Source organism: Selaginella moellendorffii, unplaced genomic scaffold (assembly GCF_000143415.4).
Source record: "Selaginella moellendorffii unplaced genomic scaffold, v1.0 SELMOscaffold_4, whole genome shotgun sequence".
Lineage (NCBI taxonomy): Eukaryota > Viridiplantae > Streptophyta > Lycopodiopsida > Selaginellales > Selaginellaceae > Selaginella > Selaginella moellendorffii.
In genome coordinates, this window is record NW_003314265.1 from 223,074 (window position 1) to 240,821 (window position 17,748).

The following is a 17,748-nucleotide window of genomic DNA, read 5'->3' on the forward strand; positions in this document are numbered from 1 at the left end:
ATATAAGGGCATGGAATATGGAAAGGGTTTTGAGTAAACTTGAAACTTGTCCTAGAGATTAACTCTTGGTATTAAGGGTGGCTAAAGGTGAAAGCCCAAAGCGTGTATTCCTTAGAGGGGGGGGGAGGGGATAGGTAAGTAGATCAGGTATGCTCGACCAACCTAAGGCGAAGTTTTACTCTTGCTTGCGTGCTTGTCCTTGTTCTATGTCCAACTTGGGTCTAAGCCCAAGTTCCATTTCATGCTAGCTGGTGGAGTACCCACATCCTTGTGTTAGGCCACCAGTATGCTAAAATACGAAATAGCACTAGACTTGTTTGGCTCTGTTTTGCATATTGGTCCTGGCATTGGGATGCTAGATGCTTTGGAACTATTCCAAGTCACTCCGAGCATTTGTCCCTTCGTTCCTTGGGCTATATGCTCAAGAGCCATTTCGTGCTCCAGTGCTATCATTCCTTGGCTCCATGCTAGGAGTTTAGTTCCATTCCTTTGTTCAGTGGCCCAAGGCCCTGAAATTTGGGTTCTGCACCACTGTCCTTTGAACATGTGGCATGTGACACATGAGGGTTTAGGTTCTGCTTCGTAGTTATCCTATGGTAAATCACCATAGAATAAAGAGTGACCATATGTGTTACATTTGGTATCAGATGATGAGTCTCGGCGAATACTATCTAATGAGATTGGGCAACTAGTCTTGTTGCATACATAGATGCAAAGGCTTACATTCGTTCCTTAGGTATGGATTTTAGTTACCTTTTTGTACCATATTATGTGAGCTTGCTCTTGGGCTCATAAAGTGGAAATTTTGCACGAGTTTGCGCTTGAGCTCGTAAATGAGGCATATTAGCAACTCGAGGTTACATTTTGAGTTAGCAGGATTAATGTTAGCCTATCGATGGTTACTATGAATTGTTCCATCTACCATGGGTGAAATTAAACCTTCCTTGGGTTTACTATGAGTGGCAAATAGACTGGTCTATAGCTGTTTAGTATGACACTAATAGATCTTTTCTAGGCATGATTATAAATGGATCAATCAAGACTACAAGGATTAGTCTATTAATTCTAGTAGTCATTATTGTGCTCTCTCATAAACTTTTCTTAGATTGGACTAAAGACAGTGCAAATGCAAGCTTGAGGTTTAGTCAAATATGAGACTGAAAAGAGAGTCATTAGGGATGAAGGATCAAACACGTAAACCATTTTTTATTTTTTTGGAAAGATGATTTGCAACAAGGTGTGATTCATTGCACATATTCATATTATGCAATGAAGAGTCCCTATCTTGATGCATATTGGTTATGATGGTCTTTGAAATAGTGAGTTATAGGATGAATAGTGATGAAGTACTATACCATTTTGTTCAGGCTTGCTATTGAAGACTTATGTTACAATGCTTAATTCGTTTTTGGGGAACTTTGTTATTGCTCCATGAATAACTTGGTGTTAAATTAATTTTGAGTTTGGTTAGATAGAGAGTGGTATGAGCTTGTCCGTGTTATAAACAAAAGTTAATGGTGTTGGGTGTTGTAAATCTCTATTTGTGGAGTGTGGCATTTATATTGCATTTTGTCAAATCGAATTGGCATTTGATAGTCACATAAACTTTTGAAGTAATGACATGGGTGTTGCTCATGGTGTTGCTCAATTGGTGATCAAGTCATTGTGATTTTTCTATCATATTCATGTGATAGTGAACAATGTGTTTATGAAGTTGCTTGGTTAAACGATAATCAAACCCAAAGTGGTTGATAGTGAAGTTAGTCTATTTGCACGTAATAACATTGTAGTAGCTTTGATTGGATTCTCAATAATGATTTATTATATGCTAAGCTTAAGTTGATTCCTTGATTCCTTGAGTTTGGCTATTGAGGTGTTGGAAAAAGGTTATAGCATTCATTTGCTATGGCTTGTTAGTTTATCCATTAACACTTGAAGTAGATTGTTGGATGGAGAAGGTGTGTTGTTAAGGCATTGGCATTTCTAGCACTTGTGTTAATGGAAATTGTATTGTTATTTCAAGTGATGAAGAATTTTCTTTACACCTTGATTTTTTTATGTCATTTTTCTTGTTAGTATTTTGGCTTTACATTGGATCTTAAAGGTAATTGAAAAAGAGTGTTAGTGCAATATGGATATCTGAAAATATAGTCTTTGTGATCAAGCCTTAGATGTTTATTTTGCATTTAACAGATATCAGTATTAGATGTCAGAAATATGGGCAAAGATATTCAAGGCTTAAACATACTATAGGTCTTAAGAATTTGTGTTGAGGTGAATTTATGTGAAGTTGTTAACTTGGTTAATTCTTGAAAGTTTGTATTCCTAGACTTAGAGTTATTCTTTTTCTATGATGAAAAATTTTCCATAAATTTTCTTAGGTTTTTCCAATTGTTGATCTGTTGATCACTTTCCCCAAAAACCATTTCAATTTCGTAAGCTTACAAACTAGTGAAGGGGTTGGAGTTGACTTCAGTTGGCTTACACGTTAGTAAGTAGTTTGTATAATGCAACCCGAAAGAGATGTTAACTTTTAGAGCTAAATTGAGTTGATAAAATCTGAAGTTGGTGTAGAAAAGTGGCTGTTGCACTTTTTTTAAAAGGTGACCTTTGTGCCTTTCTTCTGTAGTATTGTGCTTGGTGGCAAGTTCACCTTGCATTTTGTTAAACTCTATAAGAATAATAAGCTCTTATTAATCTTGATTTGGTCTTGGTGGCCCTGCGCCTTGGTTGAGGATGGTAATGTTCAACTTAGTTGCTTAAGGTTGAAATGTTGATACCCATACTATAGCTTTGTTTATAAGGAGGTTGTGTACCGATATGAGTTTATCTCATGGTCTTCACTTTAGTTTGAACTGAGTGTTGATCGTGCATAATTAACCTCTTCAAAGGATGCTTAGAGCTATTGGCTAAATGTGTTGATGAGCTTATTGTAGTTGAGTTGGATTCATGTAGTCATTTAGTTTATGCTTGTCCATGAACCTTTATCTTGTGCCTAAAGTATTACGTTCATGTTGGACAAATACATGACTCGATAGCGCGAGTTTAGTGTTTGGGTCTTGTGAAAAGGCAAATTGAAAGAATGATTGTTAGTTGCTTTGCAATTAATATATAAGCAACGAAAGGGAATGACTCGAGAGACAAAACATAATGGTTCAAATATGGAGGGAAATGGCCCATGAATAAGAGTGCACCCCTTTTCCAATCGATTAAAAGTCTTGGGATATTTGGGGTTGAGTGTTTTTGGGTTTAAATAGTACTAGGCTGGGTGACCTCCCGAGAAGTCTAAATTCAAGAGCTTGCTTGTAGACTTTGTCAAGGACTATAACACTTGCTTTATTTGATGATGATTTAGCAATGATGAGCTTGCTTAAATTTCGTTAAATTTACATGGGTTTCCCATGTTAGCAAGTCTACTTTACCTTTGTCGATATCATTTTGGTTGCATTTATAATGTTAAATTTTATTGAGTCTTGGATGTGGTGAATTACTCCTTGATGATGTGTTATCTATAACTGAGTATTGTTGAAGGATTGATCTTAGATATTAAGTATAGTATCTTTAACTTTGGTTAACTTGGTTATTGAAAACCTTTAAGTGGTGATTCACTCTTGCTTTCTTTTAACTTTGTTTTGGTGTTGATGGCATTGAAGCAAAGCCCTATTATTGACATTGTTGATGTTGGGATTCGAATAAAATAAGATATCTCTCTGTAGAATTGATATTAAGTTTCATTAGTCATGATATAAATAGTATTGATACTTCGGCTGTAGCTTTATGTTATTGATATTCATGCATTTGCTAGTTAGCTACTATGTTGACATTCAAATGAATTGAGTAGTGAGTTTGAGTTAATTGTGTTCTAGATAAGAATATTTAGCAAGGGTTGAGCTTTAGCTTTTTCTTGAAAAATGATTTAATTATGGACAATGCTAACTCTACAAAAGAAAAAGTTAATGATCGATATTGGAATGTTTGAATCCTTGTTAGATTTGAATTATGATATATTGATTATTAATGATTCTTCTTGTACTTATTATGAAATGAATTATATTTTGTTATCGATGGATTCATGAAGGACTGGTTTGATAATCACTTATTGAGCATAGCTCCATTGTGCTTAATTTTTGGATTGATGTAAATGTGCTTTTCATTAGTTTTGCATTATGAAGTTTAGCTTATGGATATGTTGAGGAGTATATTATTGATTATGCCATGATTTCTTCTTTAATATTAAAGTTAATTCATATGAGATTTATGATCATTGTTTAAGAAGACCTGGCTATAGACTTCTTCAAATTTTTTGTTCTTTGAGTTTTATGCTCATTGTTCTATTCGTAATAATTTGGTTAGAAAGGCATTTTGGCTCGTTAGCTTCAAAATTGAAGTTGGATTTTACATTTGGCAATCACCTTGACTATCATCTAAGATAGTTGATTATCTTTATTAAAGGTTTTGCTTGATTATTGTTGATATAGAATGATTTGCCATTTTTTGGGATGGTAGATTCTTTATTTGATGATGATTATGCATTTCTTCATTAATGGGATAATTGATGATCTTTCATGATAGTTAGTTATTCTTTTTTAAAACTTATAATAAACTTGAAAACAGTATTAGTTTTTTTAAAGGGTCTAGTGTTTAATAGACACTCTAAAGGCTAGCATGAACATCAAGATTTAATCAGTTATAGTTTTTTTTCCATTCAAAATCATGTTTCTTAGTTTGCAAACTTTTTTCCATTTCTAATTCATAGGAGCAGTCAACATTGACAACCATAGGGCTGTAGCTGCCTCAGAGCTCATAAATACCAACATAATCCTGAAAGAGGTGGAAAAAATGGATAAACATAGAAGCTGACAATATATAAGTGTCAATGTGCAATTGTATACATCACCATTAGGTTTCTATGTGAAGTCTCACAAAGTATGCCAAGGTCCCAAAGATGGGATTTTCAGTTCCAAGTGAGGTAATGGCTTTGTCAAAAAGGTTAGAAAGTTTTTTAAATGGCTTAGAGTGAAGAATATTGACTCTTAGGCAGCTAAGGATTAACAAAGAAATTGTGAGATGTAAGCAATTCTGTCATGAGGATATGTTGGTGAGTTTGAAAGGCTTTGCCAACTACTCAGAATTGGCTGGGCAATTACTAGTTATAAGATAATGCTAATCTCATAATAACAGGTTTTAGACCTTTAAACTTTTAAATTGAGGCTGGTGTATCTAGGGCAACCACCATGGATAAGCAGGGAGTGGTCGAATCCGCGGCTGCTCAATCCCCGAGCTTCTTGGAGCTCCTCAAGAGCTGGTTCCTTTGTGGATGGCTCGCGGACAAGGCAGCCCTGTTGAAGACTCATGGCCCCAGCTACATCGCGGTGGGATCTCGATCGCAGTCCGCTTCGTCCTCCTTGGATCCACAATCGGGAGCCTCGGGGCCCAAGCCCTACATGAGGCCTTCGCGATGGACACAGCTGGTAAGAAAATGCCGAGCCAGGTTCCGGAGGGGCTGGATCCATGATGGCAATCCCCAGGGCGGGCAATTCGATCCACACCAGCAGCACTACTACAAGATGGACAGCTACGAGCGGAATTTCGACAGAGGGCGGGAGTTTTGGGAGGATCTGGCGCTCATCGGCCAGCCCCTCGAGGAGAATTCGCCACGTCGGTGGGCGATCCCGGAGGCGTCGGTGCCAGATCCCGTGTGGATGATCACCGCGTCCCAGGAGGAGATCAAGGACAAGGCGGCGGCGCTAGCTGCCAGATCCGGCAATAAGTAGCAGCGCTGCTCCATTGGATTTGGCTGTTTGTACAGGATTTATTATAGTTTTCTTCGTTCTCTTCTAGCCTAGGGTATAACGCTAGAAATGCGGGCTCGGGTGAGATCCGCGAGCCTGGCGGCGTTCAAGCGGCGCCGCGAGGAGTCCTTCCACCGCACGGAGCTGTGGCCCGGGCAGCGCGAGTTCCTCCAGGCGGAGCGCGAGCGGAAGAAGCGCCTGGGGATCCTCACGCGCAAGGTACGCCCCTTCGCCGCCGCCAACCAGTGCCCCCGGCGGCGCGCGCAGCCGTCGGTGGCCACCGAGAACGCCACCGGCACGCACGTCGCGTTCGTGAGGGCGGCCCCGCCCATCCCCACCATGAACAGCCCGCTCCTCCGGCAGCTGGAATCTAGGCGGGAGAGCGACACCTTCGTACTCGACACCAGCGTCGCCTGCCTCTTCAAGGATCTCAGGCTGGAGCCATCGCAGGTGACGGCCGACCGGGAGAGGTTCCTGGAGCTCCTCAAGGGCGCCAAGCTCGCGGCTCCGCCGGTGGCCTGGAAGGAGTACGCGCTGTTTGGGCTGTCGAGCGCGATCCCCTTCTCGACCATGTCCGAGAAGAGGCTCGAGGATGCCAACCGGGTGGTGGACTCGCTCATCGGGCTCTTCCGGCGAGCTCCCAAGGGGAAGTGGCTGGCGATGAAGGAGAGTCACAAGAGCCGCGTCAAGGACTACTTGTTCGTCGTCCAGTCGGCCATGCTGTATCCCAAGACCACCATTCTCACCAATGACTCCGACTTTGGGATCTTCGAGGTGATGGCCGGGGATATCGAGCAGCTCTTGTACCGGAGGCACAACTCGCTGTCGCTAAGCTTGAGCAGCGTTTCCATCTTCAATGTGGCCTACGACTTGGGGCTGGATTTGAGGTGCAGCCGCCGCAAGGGGAAGTTTCTCTTCCCTCAAGGCTCTCGAGGAAGCAGGGGCAGTAACTAGCAAAGCCGGCCATCTTTCGGAAAACAGAGAGCGTTATAAAGCAGGGAAAAAGGAAAAGCTGGATTTTTCTCGCTGCTTGAGAACGACCCGGGGCTTGGACTGATCTGCAAAGTGAAATCAAGACGCGTCAGTAAAGCAGCAACAACACGATTTTGATCGGGGACGAAAAGTCGCAAGTTTTTACGAGAGAAATCAAAAGGAAACTTGCCAGAGCTTGCTGGGATGTGACGGGAATCTCATGTGCTGCCGCTCTAGTACCGCTCCCTTTTATTCCAAGGCCCTCTGTCATTCGGATACGTGGTCTTCTTCTCTTCGCCCACAAGGTGTGATATAGTTAAGTTGATATCTTGGTTTAGAACCTCCTGGGAAACTTAGAAAAGAGCTCCAAGGTCCAGGGAACGAGTTTGTGCGTGCCGCAGGGTAGAAGAACTTCCACTGCGAGGTAGAACTTCTTCTCTCCAGCCACTGACTCTTCCAAGCAGCAGCGAAGATTTGCGTTTCCATGGCCACGAAAGGAGCTGCTGGTTCCTCTTTTAGTATCGGAGGAGTGCTTAGCAGGAGGAGCAAAATGGCAGTGAGAGCAAGTAGCAGCAGGAACACCGATGAAATCGTTGATGCAAAGAATCTAGTTGCTACTCGATCAAGAGTAGCGGAGGAAAAGCCTCCAAGACTCTGCACACTGCGAGCGTTCAGCCAAGACGGGGGAGACTCCATAGCCATGGGATCAAGCGCTTGGGACTCGGCCGCCTCGTCTGTTTTCCTCAAGCAACTGGCTGCCAGCGTCCAAGCCACGGCCCAAGCTCAAGACTTTGAGACGATCTCAGGCCGCGCTGCAATGGTACGTTTCTCTCCTTTTGGCTTTCGAGGCAGCTCCTTTGCTCACGGATGATTCCTTCGTCTTTGCAGGTAGCTTTCGCCATAGCTCTAGGACTAGAGGTTGTGACCGGCAACAATGTGTTCAAGGGAATAGAAGTCAAGGAGCTGGGCCAAACGGTGGCCTTCTCGGCAGCGTGCGTGATTTGTATGGCCGCTTTCACTGCTGGCTGGAGTGCAAAGAATCAGATTAGGCTCTACATGACCAAAGGATGCCAGGATTTAGTGGAGTTTATTCTTACCGACGCAATAGATGCCATGTTCTTCGACCAAGATGATTTATAAACGTCCCACTTGAATTTTTCCTGGATCAAGGCAGCGATCACGTAAACAAGCTCGAGAAGCTCTCTTACTCTTGAAGAAGCTTTCTTCATTTCACTAAAAATATCCGCCTTGGAGATGTGACCTTCGCAAACTTAAGCCTGCAAAGAACCAGATTATAGCGCAAAATGTAAGATGCGGATTAAAAAACTCAGCCCACAGACTGAAGTGCTTTTCACTTGTTTAAGCAAAGCCGATAAGACAACTAATGATAATCTAGAGTCTAGGCTCCTGTACCTTATTCGACCGAGGACCAGATCATTCCCGGTCAGAGAAATTCCTTCCACTAAACCTGCAGGAGGATCAGCATCAGTGAGCAGGCCCGGAAAGCTGTCGAGAACTTTTGGAAAAAATAATTCCTACCTTTGAGGTCCTCGATACCCAGCCACTGCTCATAACTTTCCATCATTGCTCGTCCTGTCCTTCGCCTTCATCAATCCCTCCACCACCGAGCGAGCAATCGGATGATACTTCGGACGAGCCTTTGCAAATACTTTCTTTGCAAGCTCCATGCCGGCTTCGTCCTTGCTGTCCAGCAGACCACTGTAGAGAGGACGAAGGTACCGCATTCTTCCCACCATCATCAGCGCCTGCTCGATGTCATTGTAGCAAGCCTGGAAACCCGAGTTGGCCGCAATCACCAGGAACGCAACCCGGAGATCCCAGTTGGGACTCCTCGACAGATGAAACACCGAGTCCAGATCACGGAGTATCATCACGCTCGCCACTTTCTTTGGAAGGCTCTCGAGATAAACTTGCCACTCCAGAGCTTGCCACCCCAAAGCTTCCTCCTTGAGTGACTCGAGGTACTTCTTCCAGGCTTCTTCATCGTAACTCTCGCTTTGGGACTTGAATTCCGCCACCATCCCCAAAACTCTCTCCAGAATTCCAGACTTTGGCTTCGGAGCGTCGGGAGGCATGCCTGGCTCGTAAATCCATCTATCGACGTTCACTTTCTCATCAATCCCCGGGAAGTAATCTCTCAGAAACACCAGGAACGTCTCCGTGTCGATCGACGTAAAGCGAAACTTGGCGATGTAGCGTTCGAGAAAGTCGTCAAATGCCGGACGACTGACCTCGTCCTCGAGCCTCTTGAGAAAGAAGCAGCCTTTCTCGTATGGAACTTGGGAGTATACCTCGTCGGGATCCACATTCTCCTGGTTGGTCTTGAGCTTGGTAAACTCGGGCCTATCCTTGAATCGCTCGATCTCCTCTTCCCATCCGTTCCATCCCAGCCCGTAGTGAAGAGCCACCCGCTCCTTCCCGTCCAAAACTTCCACGATCCGCCTTTCCGCATAGGTGGTGAATCCCTGAGAGACCGCCATTCATTCTTTAACGTCAACATCCTCATCATAATTTACAATCAAACATCAAGAACAGTAGTACCAAGCATGCTCGAGCAATCAAAGAGACAAGACCGCTCGAGGCAGGCAAGATTAACAAAAAGAAAAGAAAAAGATGATCTAAACAAAACAATTGGAATCACGCAAGCGAGAGAATTCTCACCTCGTTGAGCCAGAAATCGTTGGCGGAGGCATTAGTGATGAGATTCCCGGTCCAGCTATGAGCGAGCTCGTGTGCCACCACCGAGGCGCCGCTCCGATCTCCAACGATCACCGTCGGCGTCAAGAACACCATCCTCGGGTTCTCCATCCCTCCATAGGGAAAGCTTGGCGGCAACACCAGCATGTCGAATCTCTCCCAGTCATACGGCCCAAACAGCGCCTCCGCCTGTTCGATCATCCCCTCGGTGGCCGCGAACTCGCGCGCCGCCGCCTTCACCATGCCCGGCTCGCCATACACCCTGGATCGAGCTCCCAGCTCCTCGCAAGCGATCTCTCCCGCCGCGAGAGCGAAGAGATAGGGCGGGATCGGCTGCTCCATCTTGAAAACCTCGACCGCGCGCCCGGGAGCGATCGCTTCCAGCCGCTCCACATGCGCGGCGGACATCACCGCGCGCATCTCCTGGGGGATGTTGATCCTCGCCGAGAACCTGAATCGCGCCGAGGGCGTATCCTGGCAGGGAAAGATGGAGCGCGCGTGGAGAGCTTGGCAATGCGTGTAGACGAAGGGGTGCTTCCCGGAGGAGGCCTGCGATGGATCAAGCCACTGGAGGGCGGACGCTTGCGGCGATGTTGTGAAGAGGATCAAGAAGCGGCTCGTCGGCGAGGGGAGATGGAGCACGAGGCGCTGGCCCTTGATCGGGTGCCGCTCGCTCGAAATATCGAATGCCAGTGGCTTCTTGGCCGGCGAGGAGGAATCGAAGGCGCCCCGGACGAGCAGATCCCGTGTGTCGAGGACGAAATCCCCGGAGAACGCCTGGCGCAGGGTGAAATCGGCGCTGCCGACGATGATCCGCCTTTCAAAGTCGAGGAAGAGATCGAGCGCGATGCTGTCGGTGAGGAGCTGCGAGAAATCTGCGTAAGAATGTGGATCCATATCCGGTCGCTGCTCGCAAAAAAGAAAGGAATCGCAACTACTGTGAGTGGCGAGGGAATGATCCGGCCAAGCTTTGAAGTGAGCTTCGCTCGCGCCTGGATTTATAGCGGCCTGGCACACTGACAGTCACCCTAAACCACTTCTTAAGCTTAAGATACAATCGGGGCCGTCATACGACTTCAACGGCTGGATCACAGTCCAGGTAACACATGCCCTAAAATATTGTCCAAGGAATCTTCTTGTGAATATACTTCGTAGATCTACATTGTTCTAGTCTTCTTCTTTCTTTCTTTCTCGTCAGCCTTTCGCTTCCTTTCCTTGATCAGCTTCACTTCTTCCTTCTTCTTGGTGTTGCTCATCTGTAGCAGCAAGGTCATTAGCACAAGAATGTAACCTTGTCACTAGAAAAAAATGAAGAAAAGTCTTACCTCCATGGCTTGGTAGAGATTTCTCTTGTTCCTGGACAGCATCATCTTCGCCATGTCCTTGGGATCGTCCTCTTTCGGTGGCGGAAGGACCTCACTTTCTGGCACATCCGCAAGAGCTTCCTCTTCTCCTGAGAAAGATTTCCCCGCCAGCTCTCTCCTCAAGTCTTCGGCATAGGATTTCTCCATCGCAGCTAGCTGCAAAGGCAAACCACACAAGAATGCTTACAATGCAATGTTTTCCAGACGTCCTACCTCGCGTTCCTTTTCGGCTTCAAGATCTTCCCGACGCCGAGCAGCAGCCGCAACCAAAAGTTCACCTTCATCGATCCCGGATTCACTTCCTGGCAGTGGCGCCAGCTGCTGGTTCGCCGCAAGCCGCAGCCTTTTGATGGTATCAGCGTACTCTGGAACGTGTCCCTCCGCCTCGTTATCCACAAACGGCGATAGGTGCGGCGGAGGAATCCTGGCATTCTAGATTCAGTGACGCGAGCCACGCAGAGCAGCATCACTCACCTTCCAAGGAGATAAGGCTCCGTTGGCAGCAGGATCCTGTTGTTCGCACAATCGTACACCCATTGCGGCTGGACATAATGCCTCGATAGAAATTTGTGTCCTTGTGTTGGGCGATCTACAATCTGTGATTGAACAAACGATCAGCCTAGCTCGTACGAGAATGAAGTTACCTGATGTGTAATGACTTCGTCATTTTCCGGAAAAGGGGCGCCATCTCCATCCCAGGATACTGCACCTCCGAAAGAACGAATAACAAACAATAACGACTCCCTCGGAACCTGGAAGGTCCAAACGTTAGAAAAGGAAAGAAAAAACACGAAGTCAATCTCTTACCTCTCTCCCCAAAAAGAAGGTGAGATTTTGAAACAAGCGCCTGCAGGTCCGTGTTTCCAGATCCTCATCTTCGATAACGTCATCCACGTCCATAGCTTCAGTTTTGACTTGCACTGGAACGTCTTGTGGCTTCTCCTTCTCCTTCTCTATTTGCTTCAGTCTATCTTGCAAAGACGCTAGTCTTGCTTGAGACTCCGCTATCCTCTTCTCTTTGTTTTCTGCTTCCATTAGGCTTTGCTGTTCGTCCACAGAAACAGGAGCATCGTCTTCTTTCGCCGAGGCATCTTCCAAGAGAGGGGCAGATGTAGTTCCGCCAGCCAAGTCCTTCATCAGTGCATAGAGTTCTGGAAGTTCAAAACGACGTTAAACGGAAATTTTACTCACGTAAGAGTTCACAACCTGCAGCAGCCTGCTCCAATCGAGGATCCAAAACTGGAGGATAGTTTAATCCCAGGGAATGGTAAAGTTTAAAATTGACGAAACCCAGAAGCGTCTGTAGAAGATAAGCTGATCAATAGGAGAAAAAACAGAAAACAGCAACAAGTACCTCATAAAACTCGGCAAATGTAAGCATCACCCGAAAGTCGACGTCCTCCGGAAGAACCTGATTGAGAACATGTGGAGTCAAGTACGTGATCTTCTGGCCCGATACTTCGACCTGCAAAGTAGAAAACCATTGGTCACTATCAATTTAGACTGAAACTTAGCACACCTGATAGTAGATCCCTTTTACAGAGACGAATATTTTCCGTAAAGAGTGTGTTCGCGTAACATATGCTTGCCATTCAAGACTCAGCCTGCCACCAAAACATCACTACGTGATTCAGGGAAAAGAATGGTCTAATACCTTCGACAACTATGCACCCGCTCAAATGGAACGCTATGGGTTGTGTCAGCCGGTAGAGTAGCGAACAAATGGATCATAGTCAGAGGATCCTCCAAGTCGCGAACGGCATCAATAAAAGAAGGATACCTGATACACCAACAAATATCTATCTTTAACGAAGATTACACAATTACTTCTTACCTCTCCTTGACTAGATGATCAAGTGTGAAAGATGGCCGATTATTTTGCAAACGATGCGCAAGGTCTGTATTGTATTTGGCCCTGGCCTTGGTAATTTTCTTCTCGTAAGCACGAATCTCCCTGTAAGTAGTGTTACAAAATGTAAAAGAGAGAGAGAAAAAAAACCAAGGATAGGAAGAATTACCTGCTTTTCTCGAGGAGTGGCTCGTGCAGAAGGAAGTTTATGTCCTTGACATGATAGTAAGTTTTGTTCTGCCCTTCAAATTTTTTCTTTGGTTCTCTGGGATGGATTCCCTTGAGAATGCACAACCGCCTGTGTAAATTTGACGATTTCAAGATAAGAACCAGTAGCGTCTCCAAATACCTGAATTCGGGGAGCTTGATTTGGAGCCGATTGAGCGCCTTGTTCCGAGTAATGTATTTCGCTGCATTCCCCGGATTCCCGCGCCTGCCAGTGTGGAGCTTGCGCTTGGCCGCCTTGACAGCGTTCTTCACCTGCTTCACCTGCGAAGACGAAAGATCTGAGCACATTGCTCGAGCATCGCGACGAAACACGCACCATTCTCTTCCGCCCGCCCTTCTCAAACCCTAAACCCTAGAATTTCGATCGCATATTCCACGCAAGAATCTTGGTCACATTGAAGCGGAATATACTACAAGAATATACAGTCGTGCTATCGTGCTACCGTGCTGTTGCTGTGCTCTCCACATCGTCGATGGACGTCTCTCATTCTCGCGGCGGATCTACAAATCCCACTGCACGACCAATCGAACGAAGCGACGCACGCATTCCCAGCTCGGAGCTTCGATTCGCAATCTGGCAAATCCAATTCAGCTGTGAGGGATTTTAGTTGAAGTTCACACGATCGAGTGAACACACCTGTAGTTCCGCAGCACAGGCTCCGGTCATTGATGTGCTTCACGTTTAAACCGATGAGCCAAGCTCCCAGTGACACATCCTCGTTTGCATATCTGTGGAGAATGTCCCTGTGGAGAAACCAAATGAGAATCTGGACTGGAAACAAAAAAACAGGAGATTTACTTGTTCGCCAAGATATATGCTGCCAGATCCTGAGAGATGCCATAGAGTTGTCCCGTTGCGTGCTGGAAGTATCTATTCCCATCTCCTCCAAACTTTCGAAACTCGGGCTCGTAGTACTTCCCACCCCTGAGTTCATGGAAAACCAACAGGATCATGAATTAGCAAATGTCACAAAGCTTACTTCTGGGAAAGTACAGCTCCATGTTTCATGCAACCAATATAAATACCAGGTTTCGAGCGGTGACGTGCCAATGTCTTGCCAAGTTTTTCTGACACACAAAAACTGTGAAACGCTGTTAAGGAAAAGCGAGAGATGGCTTACCCAAGTTTACATGAACATCATCGTCGACTTTTACGTAGAAATCTGCATCCCAAAGCGACACGGCTGTAGCAAAGTACGCTTTGGTCTTGGCGGATAGTTCACGATAGCCTTCGATATGATCATCCTGGAATTCCAAGTAATCAGAAATGGTTTTATGTTGAAGGGTTTATAGCATGTACCAGCCGGAGAAAGTCCGAGTAGAGCTCATCTTCAGCATCAATCGTACGTTCTAAAATTCCACCTGGAGTAGCACTAAGGATCGAAATAATCAGGAAAACAGGAAACACAAAACAAGTTCCTACCTGTGACCAACGACAAATCTGACAACAATGCCTTTCTCCTTTTCCAGTTTCTTGAGCTCCGCTCCTGGTACGAGAGAAACTTAGCCACCGACAAGGAACCAAAATCTTTAGAGAAAACTTGACTTGCCTCTGGGCATCCATGTCTCACGGACGGAGTCTCTGCGCTTGCGGCTTGTAAATGCAGTGTTTATTCCTACAACAACGAGAACTTTCGGTCGTTGTTTGATCCTAATGCTAGCGTTCCCAACACTCCCGCTTCTATAGAGCGTTGTTGGGCTCGTTGATCTGCTGCACAGACAAAAAAAACTATGTTGACATTAGTTTTGGGAAGAGAACCGCTCGGAAGGAAGATCTAATGGGAATAAAGAAAAGTTCTTAAGATCCTGTGGAAGCAAAGCTTTTAACGTGTAGTGTGCAGCACTTCCACTGGGTGACCACGAGCTTTCACAGGCGCCTTTCTGCGCATTCAAGCTCTAGAAGGAATATAACCCCTTCCTGTGACTGTCTTTTTCTACCACTGCCAGAAGTAAAAAAAGTAAACAACACTTTCGCTCGATTCACCCAAGCAATGCAGCCCAATGCAAGCACAGCACACACAGATCTAGACTGTGCAAAGGAGAAAATCTCAAACAAATCGATGGAATACCTGCTGGGAGAGAAGAATCCGATGAAGAAGCTCGCGAGGCACAGGACCGCGACGCATAATTTTGGGGTAAGAGCGCTCGCGGCCGCCCTCCCTTTGATCATTGCCTGTGAGGAGAATGAATCCAGCGCCGCGGCGGAGGATTTGCCCTTCATTGCGTGCCATTAACTGCTGGAATCAGCGCTGGAGCTTGGAGCCGACGCCAAATCCTGTACCAATCCCCGCGATGCTATGCCTGCGCTGCCGGATCCAGACTGCATTCTTCGATCCAAGGCTGGAATTCGCGATATTTCGCTGGAAGGTCCTGGAATCCCAGAGGCGCTTGGAAGCTCTAGCTAAGATCTCGAGTTCTCTGACGCGGAAATAAGTGAAGGAATAAAAGGAACCAAATAAACGAATGGGCTTTGGTTAGGGTTTTTTGGAACAGAGGAATGGCGCTGGCGCGACGTGATCGCACCGAGGCGTTTAGGGATGCCGTGCGGGCGGCGGCGGCATCGATTCCACAATGTGATGAGGTGAGGTTTCGCGATCCAGCGCTTAGATTTTGCAGAGATGTTTCTTACGGACCGGTCCAGGTCAAGATCGCCTCATCTCTGATAATGCACAGGACACTGGAGCTTCTGCCTTTCACAGCAGCAGCATTGGAGATTGTATGTAATCGCTGCTCGAGTTTTTCTTTTGTCGCGCTCGTGATTCTGGTGTGCGGATTGGATTTCATGCAGCTTGGTCACATTCGGACAATGGAATCTTTTATTTTGGAGCGGCGAAAGGATTATCTGGATCGACAACGATGTACTGAGGAAGAACGAGACAACATCGAACACGAGGTGAATTTTTGTGCTTGTTCCTGTTTTTTTGGAATGTGATGTTCTTTCTTCTTTCGTTTTGTAGGTGGGGTTATCTGTCAAGGCTTGCAAGCAACGAATTGACGACTTGAAGAACAGTATCGCGGGTGGAAAAAAATTGTTTTGGAAAGGAGCCGTAAACGCTGATTTGAATGCACACCAACATGGCATAGTAAGAGTCTCTAGAGGGTTTAGACTTTCGTTGTTTTATGCATGGCTCTTTCAGGTGTTGATGCTCAGCGAGAAGTTGCATGCGGTGACAACCATATTTGATGCCTTAAGAGCTTCCAGGTTTCAGAAGGCGCTGGATAAAACACTACCAAAACGAAGGCCTCACCTCCAATCTGCCACTGCTCAGCTGGAAGCCGAGCTATCCAACAGAACCGCTGCTGCTACTTCGTTCAATAGGGAAAATCTTCAAGAACTTCAGCCTTCCCAGGCACAGATTGTTCTTGACAGCGAGACTAGAGCTCTGCAGGTAGAGATTTGATATCCTTTTTCTCAGTGTTCCTGTTCTGTTTCCAGGAAGAGCTGTCCAACCTTCTAGATACAGCGGAAGACACTGAAAGAAAGATGCTCGAGGTGTCGGCTTTAAACCATCTCTTCTCTTCGTACGTCTTCCAGCAATCTCAACAAATCGAGCTTTTGTATCAGCAGGTTTGTGCTTGTTCTAAGATGCATTCAAAAACACGTCCATTCGCTTTCCAGGCCGTTGAAGCGACTGAAAATGTCAACAAGGGAAACAAGGAGCTCAGGAAGACGATCGAGCGGAACACGAGCAGTCGAACGTTTCTCCTTATGTTCTTGACTATCCTTCCGCTGTCGCTGCTCTTCCTCGACTGGTACAATGGCTAACAATAAGTTTCTGAAAGATGGTAGCATCGCTCTGTGTTTCTTCAACTTGGCTTCAGCTCGCCAGCCTCTGAAGGTAACCTGTAAGAGTGAAAGCTGTGCTTAGAGAATACCTCGCTTGGGGAAGAAAGCTCATGGTGTTCTCCAAGAGATGCACGACGATGGCTACACTCTTAAGAAGAAGGAATACGCGTCCATTGTCTTGGGCCTGCTTAAGGACCGAGAGACATCGTACAGGACATGACGAGCAACAAGAACTTCAGTCACGCGGTAATCTTATCCGAACGTGTTACGACAAGGTTGTTTGCCTTAAGATTTTCAAGATGATGGTCGCTCAAGCTGGATTGCACAACAAAGAGGATGCCGTCTCAAATGGCAGTTGACGACGGGGCCTAGGCATTGTTGAGCCTGCTGAAGGAGAGTGATTACAACATGACTATAGACTTGCTCCGTGTCTAGAGCAAGCATGCAATGTTCTCGACAAGAAAGCTTCAGGTTACGCTCGTTATTAGTTCCTTCAGGCAACGTCTTAAAACGCTGGGAATTGTAGATAGCTGATGTTTTCCCTCGTAATTTCACTGATATAGGCCGCACTAGGATGAGGACAAGAAATGCGATCAGTACTCCCCCCTGATTCTGCATTTCAACGTGAGTTTCACAAACAGGTCCTAAGCTCACGTCATTTTTGCTTCCTAGATTATGGATGGAGATAGACCATGAAAAGGCTACACGGATGCTATAAGACTTGTGTGGTGGTGTTTCTTATGGCCAACTTTGATGTAGTCAGCGCAACCAACAGTATGAAGTGTTTACAGTTCATTCAGAGCCTAACTAAGGAGCAAAGGACTGTACTCGTACATGCATGCAATGCATTTGAGCTCTCTCGTGTCCCTCTAGTCTTCATTTGTAGCGCGCACCCGCTCCAAACAGTGGATCACAACCTAACGTAATCAATGCTCGGGCCTGTCTTGATCAAGCTTGCGAGCAAAACGTTTTTATTCTTGGCTGATAAGGTTTTGGAGGTTGCTGCCTTTTGAGGTAGATCTCTTCTGTTACAATGTT

At 45.8% G+C, this 17,748-nt stretch overlaps 5 protein-coding genes across 8 annotated transcripts; 2 read left to right on the forward strand and 3 right to left on the reverse strand.

The window, feature by feature from the left end:
- The first annotated feature begins 6,793 nt into the window (after positions 1–6,793).
- LOC9655534 (stress enhanced protein 2, chloroplastic) lies at positions 6,794–7,922 on the forward strand. Its single transcript, XM_002963897.2, has 2 exons — positions 6,794–7,584; positions 7,653–7,922. Exons 1-2 carry the CDS (start codon positions 7,249–7,251, stop codon positions 7,902–7,904), a joined length of 588 nt encoding a protein of 195 aa, XP_002963943.1. The 5' UTR covers positions 6,794–7,248; the 3' UTR covers positions 7,905–7,922.
- On the reverse strand, positions 7,833–10,429 carry LOC9655535 (leukotriene A-4 hydrolase homolog). The gene is made up of 3 exons (XM_002964271.2): positions 9,447–10,429; positions 8,304–9,250; positions 7,833–8,232 (listed from the first exon to the last, which is right to left on the reverse strand). Exons 1-2 carry the CDS (start codon positions 10,377–10,379, stop codon positions 8,333–8,335), a joined length of 1,851 nt encoding a protein of 616 aa, XP_002964317.1. The 5' UTR covers positions 10,380–10,429; the 3' UTR covers positions 7,833–8,232; positions 8,304–8,332.
- An 84-nt stretch (positions 10,430–10,513) lies between these two features.
- Positions 10,514–13,268, reverse strand: LOC9654251 (pescadillo homolog). The gene is made up of 14 exons (XM_024668671.1): positions 13,240–13,268; positions 13,045–13,184; positions 12,865–12,993; positions 12,681–12,800; positions 12,501–12,626; positions 12,366–12,450; positions 12,201–12,311; positions 12,053–12,146; positions 11,654–11,997; positions 11,491–11,598; positions 11,321–11,442; positions 11,060–11,270; positions 10,808–11,002; positions 10,514–10,738 (listed from the first exon to the last, which is right to left on the reverse strand). Exons 1-14 carry the CDS (start codon positions 13,240–13,242, stop codon positions 10,640–10,642), a joined length of 1,887 nt encoding a protein of 628 aa, XP_024524439.1. The 5' UTR covers positions 13,243–13,268; the 3' UTR covers positions 10,514–10,639.
- A 26-nt stretch (positions 13,269–13,294) lies between these two features.
- Positions 13,295–15,152, reverse strand: LOC9654252 (probable beta-1,3-galactosyltransferase 2). Of its 4 annotated transcripts, none has more exons than XM_024668675.1 (9): positions 14,993–15,152; positions 14,474–14,631; positions 14,347–14,410; positions 14,224–14,296; positions 14,045–14,168; positions 13,904–13,991; positions 13,723–13,848; positions 13,561–13,667; positions 13,295–13,515 (listed from the first exon to the last, which is right to left on the reverse strand). In XM_024668675.1, the coding sequence occupies exons 1-9, from the start codon at positions 15,142–15,144 to the stop codon at positions 13,355–13,357; spliced, it is 1,053 nt and encodes a 350-aa protein (XP_024524443.1). In that variant the 5' UTR covers positions 15,145–15,152; the 3' UTR covers positions 13,295–13,354. The 4 variants fall into 4 exon arrangements, with proteins under 4 accessions (XP_024524443.1, XP_024524442.1, XP_024524441.1 ...); XM_024668674.1 differs by having other exon boundaries at positions 14,474–14,634; XM_024668673.1 differs by having other exon boundaries at positions 13,295–13,497; positions 14,474–14,652.
- Positions 15,153–15,364: 212 nt separating this feature from the next.
- Positions 15,365–17,189, forward strand: LOC9654253 (syntaxin-81). Its single transcript, XM_002963898.2, has 7 exons — positions 15,365–15,504; positions 15,565–15,639; positions 15,712–15,816; positions 15,881–16,006; positions 16,061–16,312; positions 16,360–16,491; positions 16,543–17,189. The coding sequence occupies exons 1-7, from the start codon at positions 15,421–15,423 to the stop codon at positions 16,687–16,689; spliced, it is 921 nt and encodes a 306-aa protein (XP_002963944.1). The 5' UTR covers positions 15,365–15,420; the 3' UTR covers positions 16,690–17,189.
- Positions 17,190–17,748: the final 559 nt, after the last annotated feature.

Bases quoted from the DNA above. Each gene is read 5' to 3' on its own strand.
- LOC9655534 (XM_002963897.2), top strand. From the start codon at position 7,249: ATGGCCACGAAAGGAGCTGCTGGTTCCTCTTTTAGTATCGGAGGAGTG. The intron at 7,585-7,652 runs GTACGTTTCTCT...TCGTCTTTGCAG, and splicing joins TCTCAGGCCGCGCTGCAATG to GTAGCTTTCGCCATAGCTCT.
- LOC9655535 (XM_002964271.2), bottom strand. From the start codon at position 10,379: ATGGATCCACATTCTTACGCAGATTTCTCGCAGCTCCTCACCGACAGC. The intron at 9,251-9,446 runs GTGAGAATTCTC...GCGGTCTCTCAG, and splicing joins ACGATTTCTGGCTCAACGAG to GGATTCACCACCTATGCGGA.
- LOC9654253 (XM_002963898.2), top strand. From the start codon at position 15,421: ATGGCGCTGGCGCGACGTGATCGCACCGAGGCGTTTAGGGATGCCGTG. The intron at 15,505-15,564 runs GTGAGGTTTCGC...GGACCGGTCCAG, and splicing joins CGATTCCACAATGTGATGAG to GTCAAGATCGCCTCATCTCT. The intron at 16,313-16,359 runs GTAGAGATTTGA...TTCTGTTTCCAG, and splicing joins GCGAGACTAGAGCTCTGCAG to GAAGAGCTGTCCAACCTTCT.
- LOC9654251 (XM_024668671.1), bottom strand. The intron at 12,312-12,365 runs GTGTGCTAAGTT...TCTACTTTGCAG, and splicing joins TAAAAGGGATCTACTATCAG to GTCGAAGTATCGGGCCAGAA. The intron at 11,271-11,320 runs GTGAGTGATGCT...CTAGAATGCCAG, and splicing joins GAGCCTTATCTCCTTGGAAG to GATTCCTCCGCCGCACCTAT.
- LOC9654252 (XM_024668672.1), bottom strand. From the start codon at position 15,144: ATGAAGGGCAAATCCTCCGCCGCGGCGCTGGATTCATTCTCCTCACAG. The intron at 14,653-14,992 runs GTATTCCATCGA...ATGTCAACATAG, and splicing joins GGATTCTTCTCTCCCAGCAG to TTTTTTTTGTCTGTGCAGCA. The intron at 13,849-13,903 runs GTAAGCTTTGTG...CCATGAACTCAG, and splicing joins GGAGCTGTACTTTCCCAGAA to GGGTGGGAAGTACTACGAGC.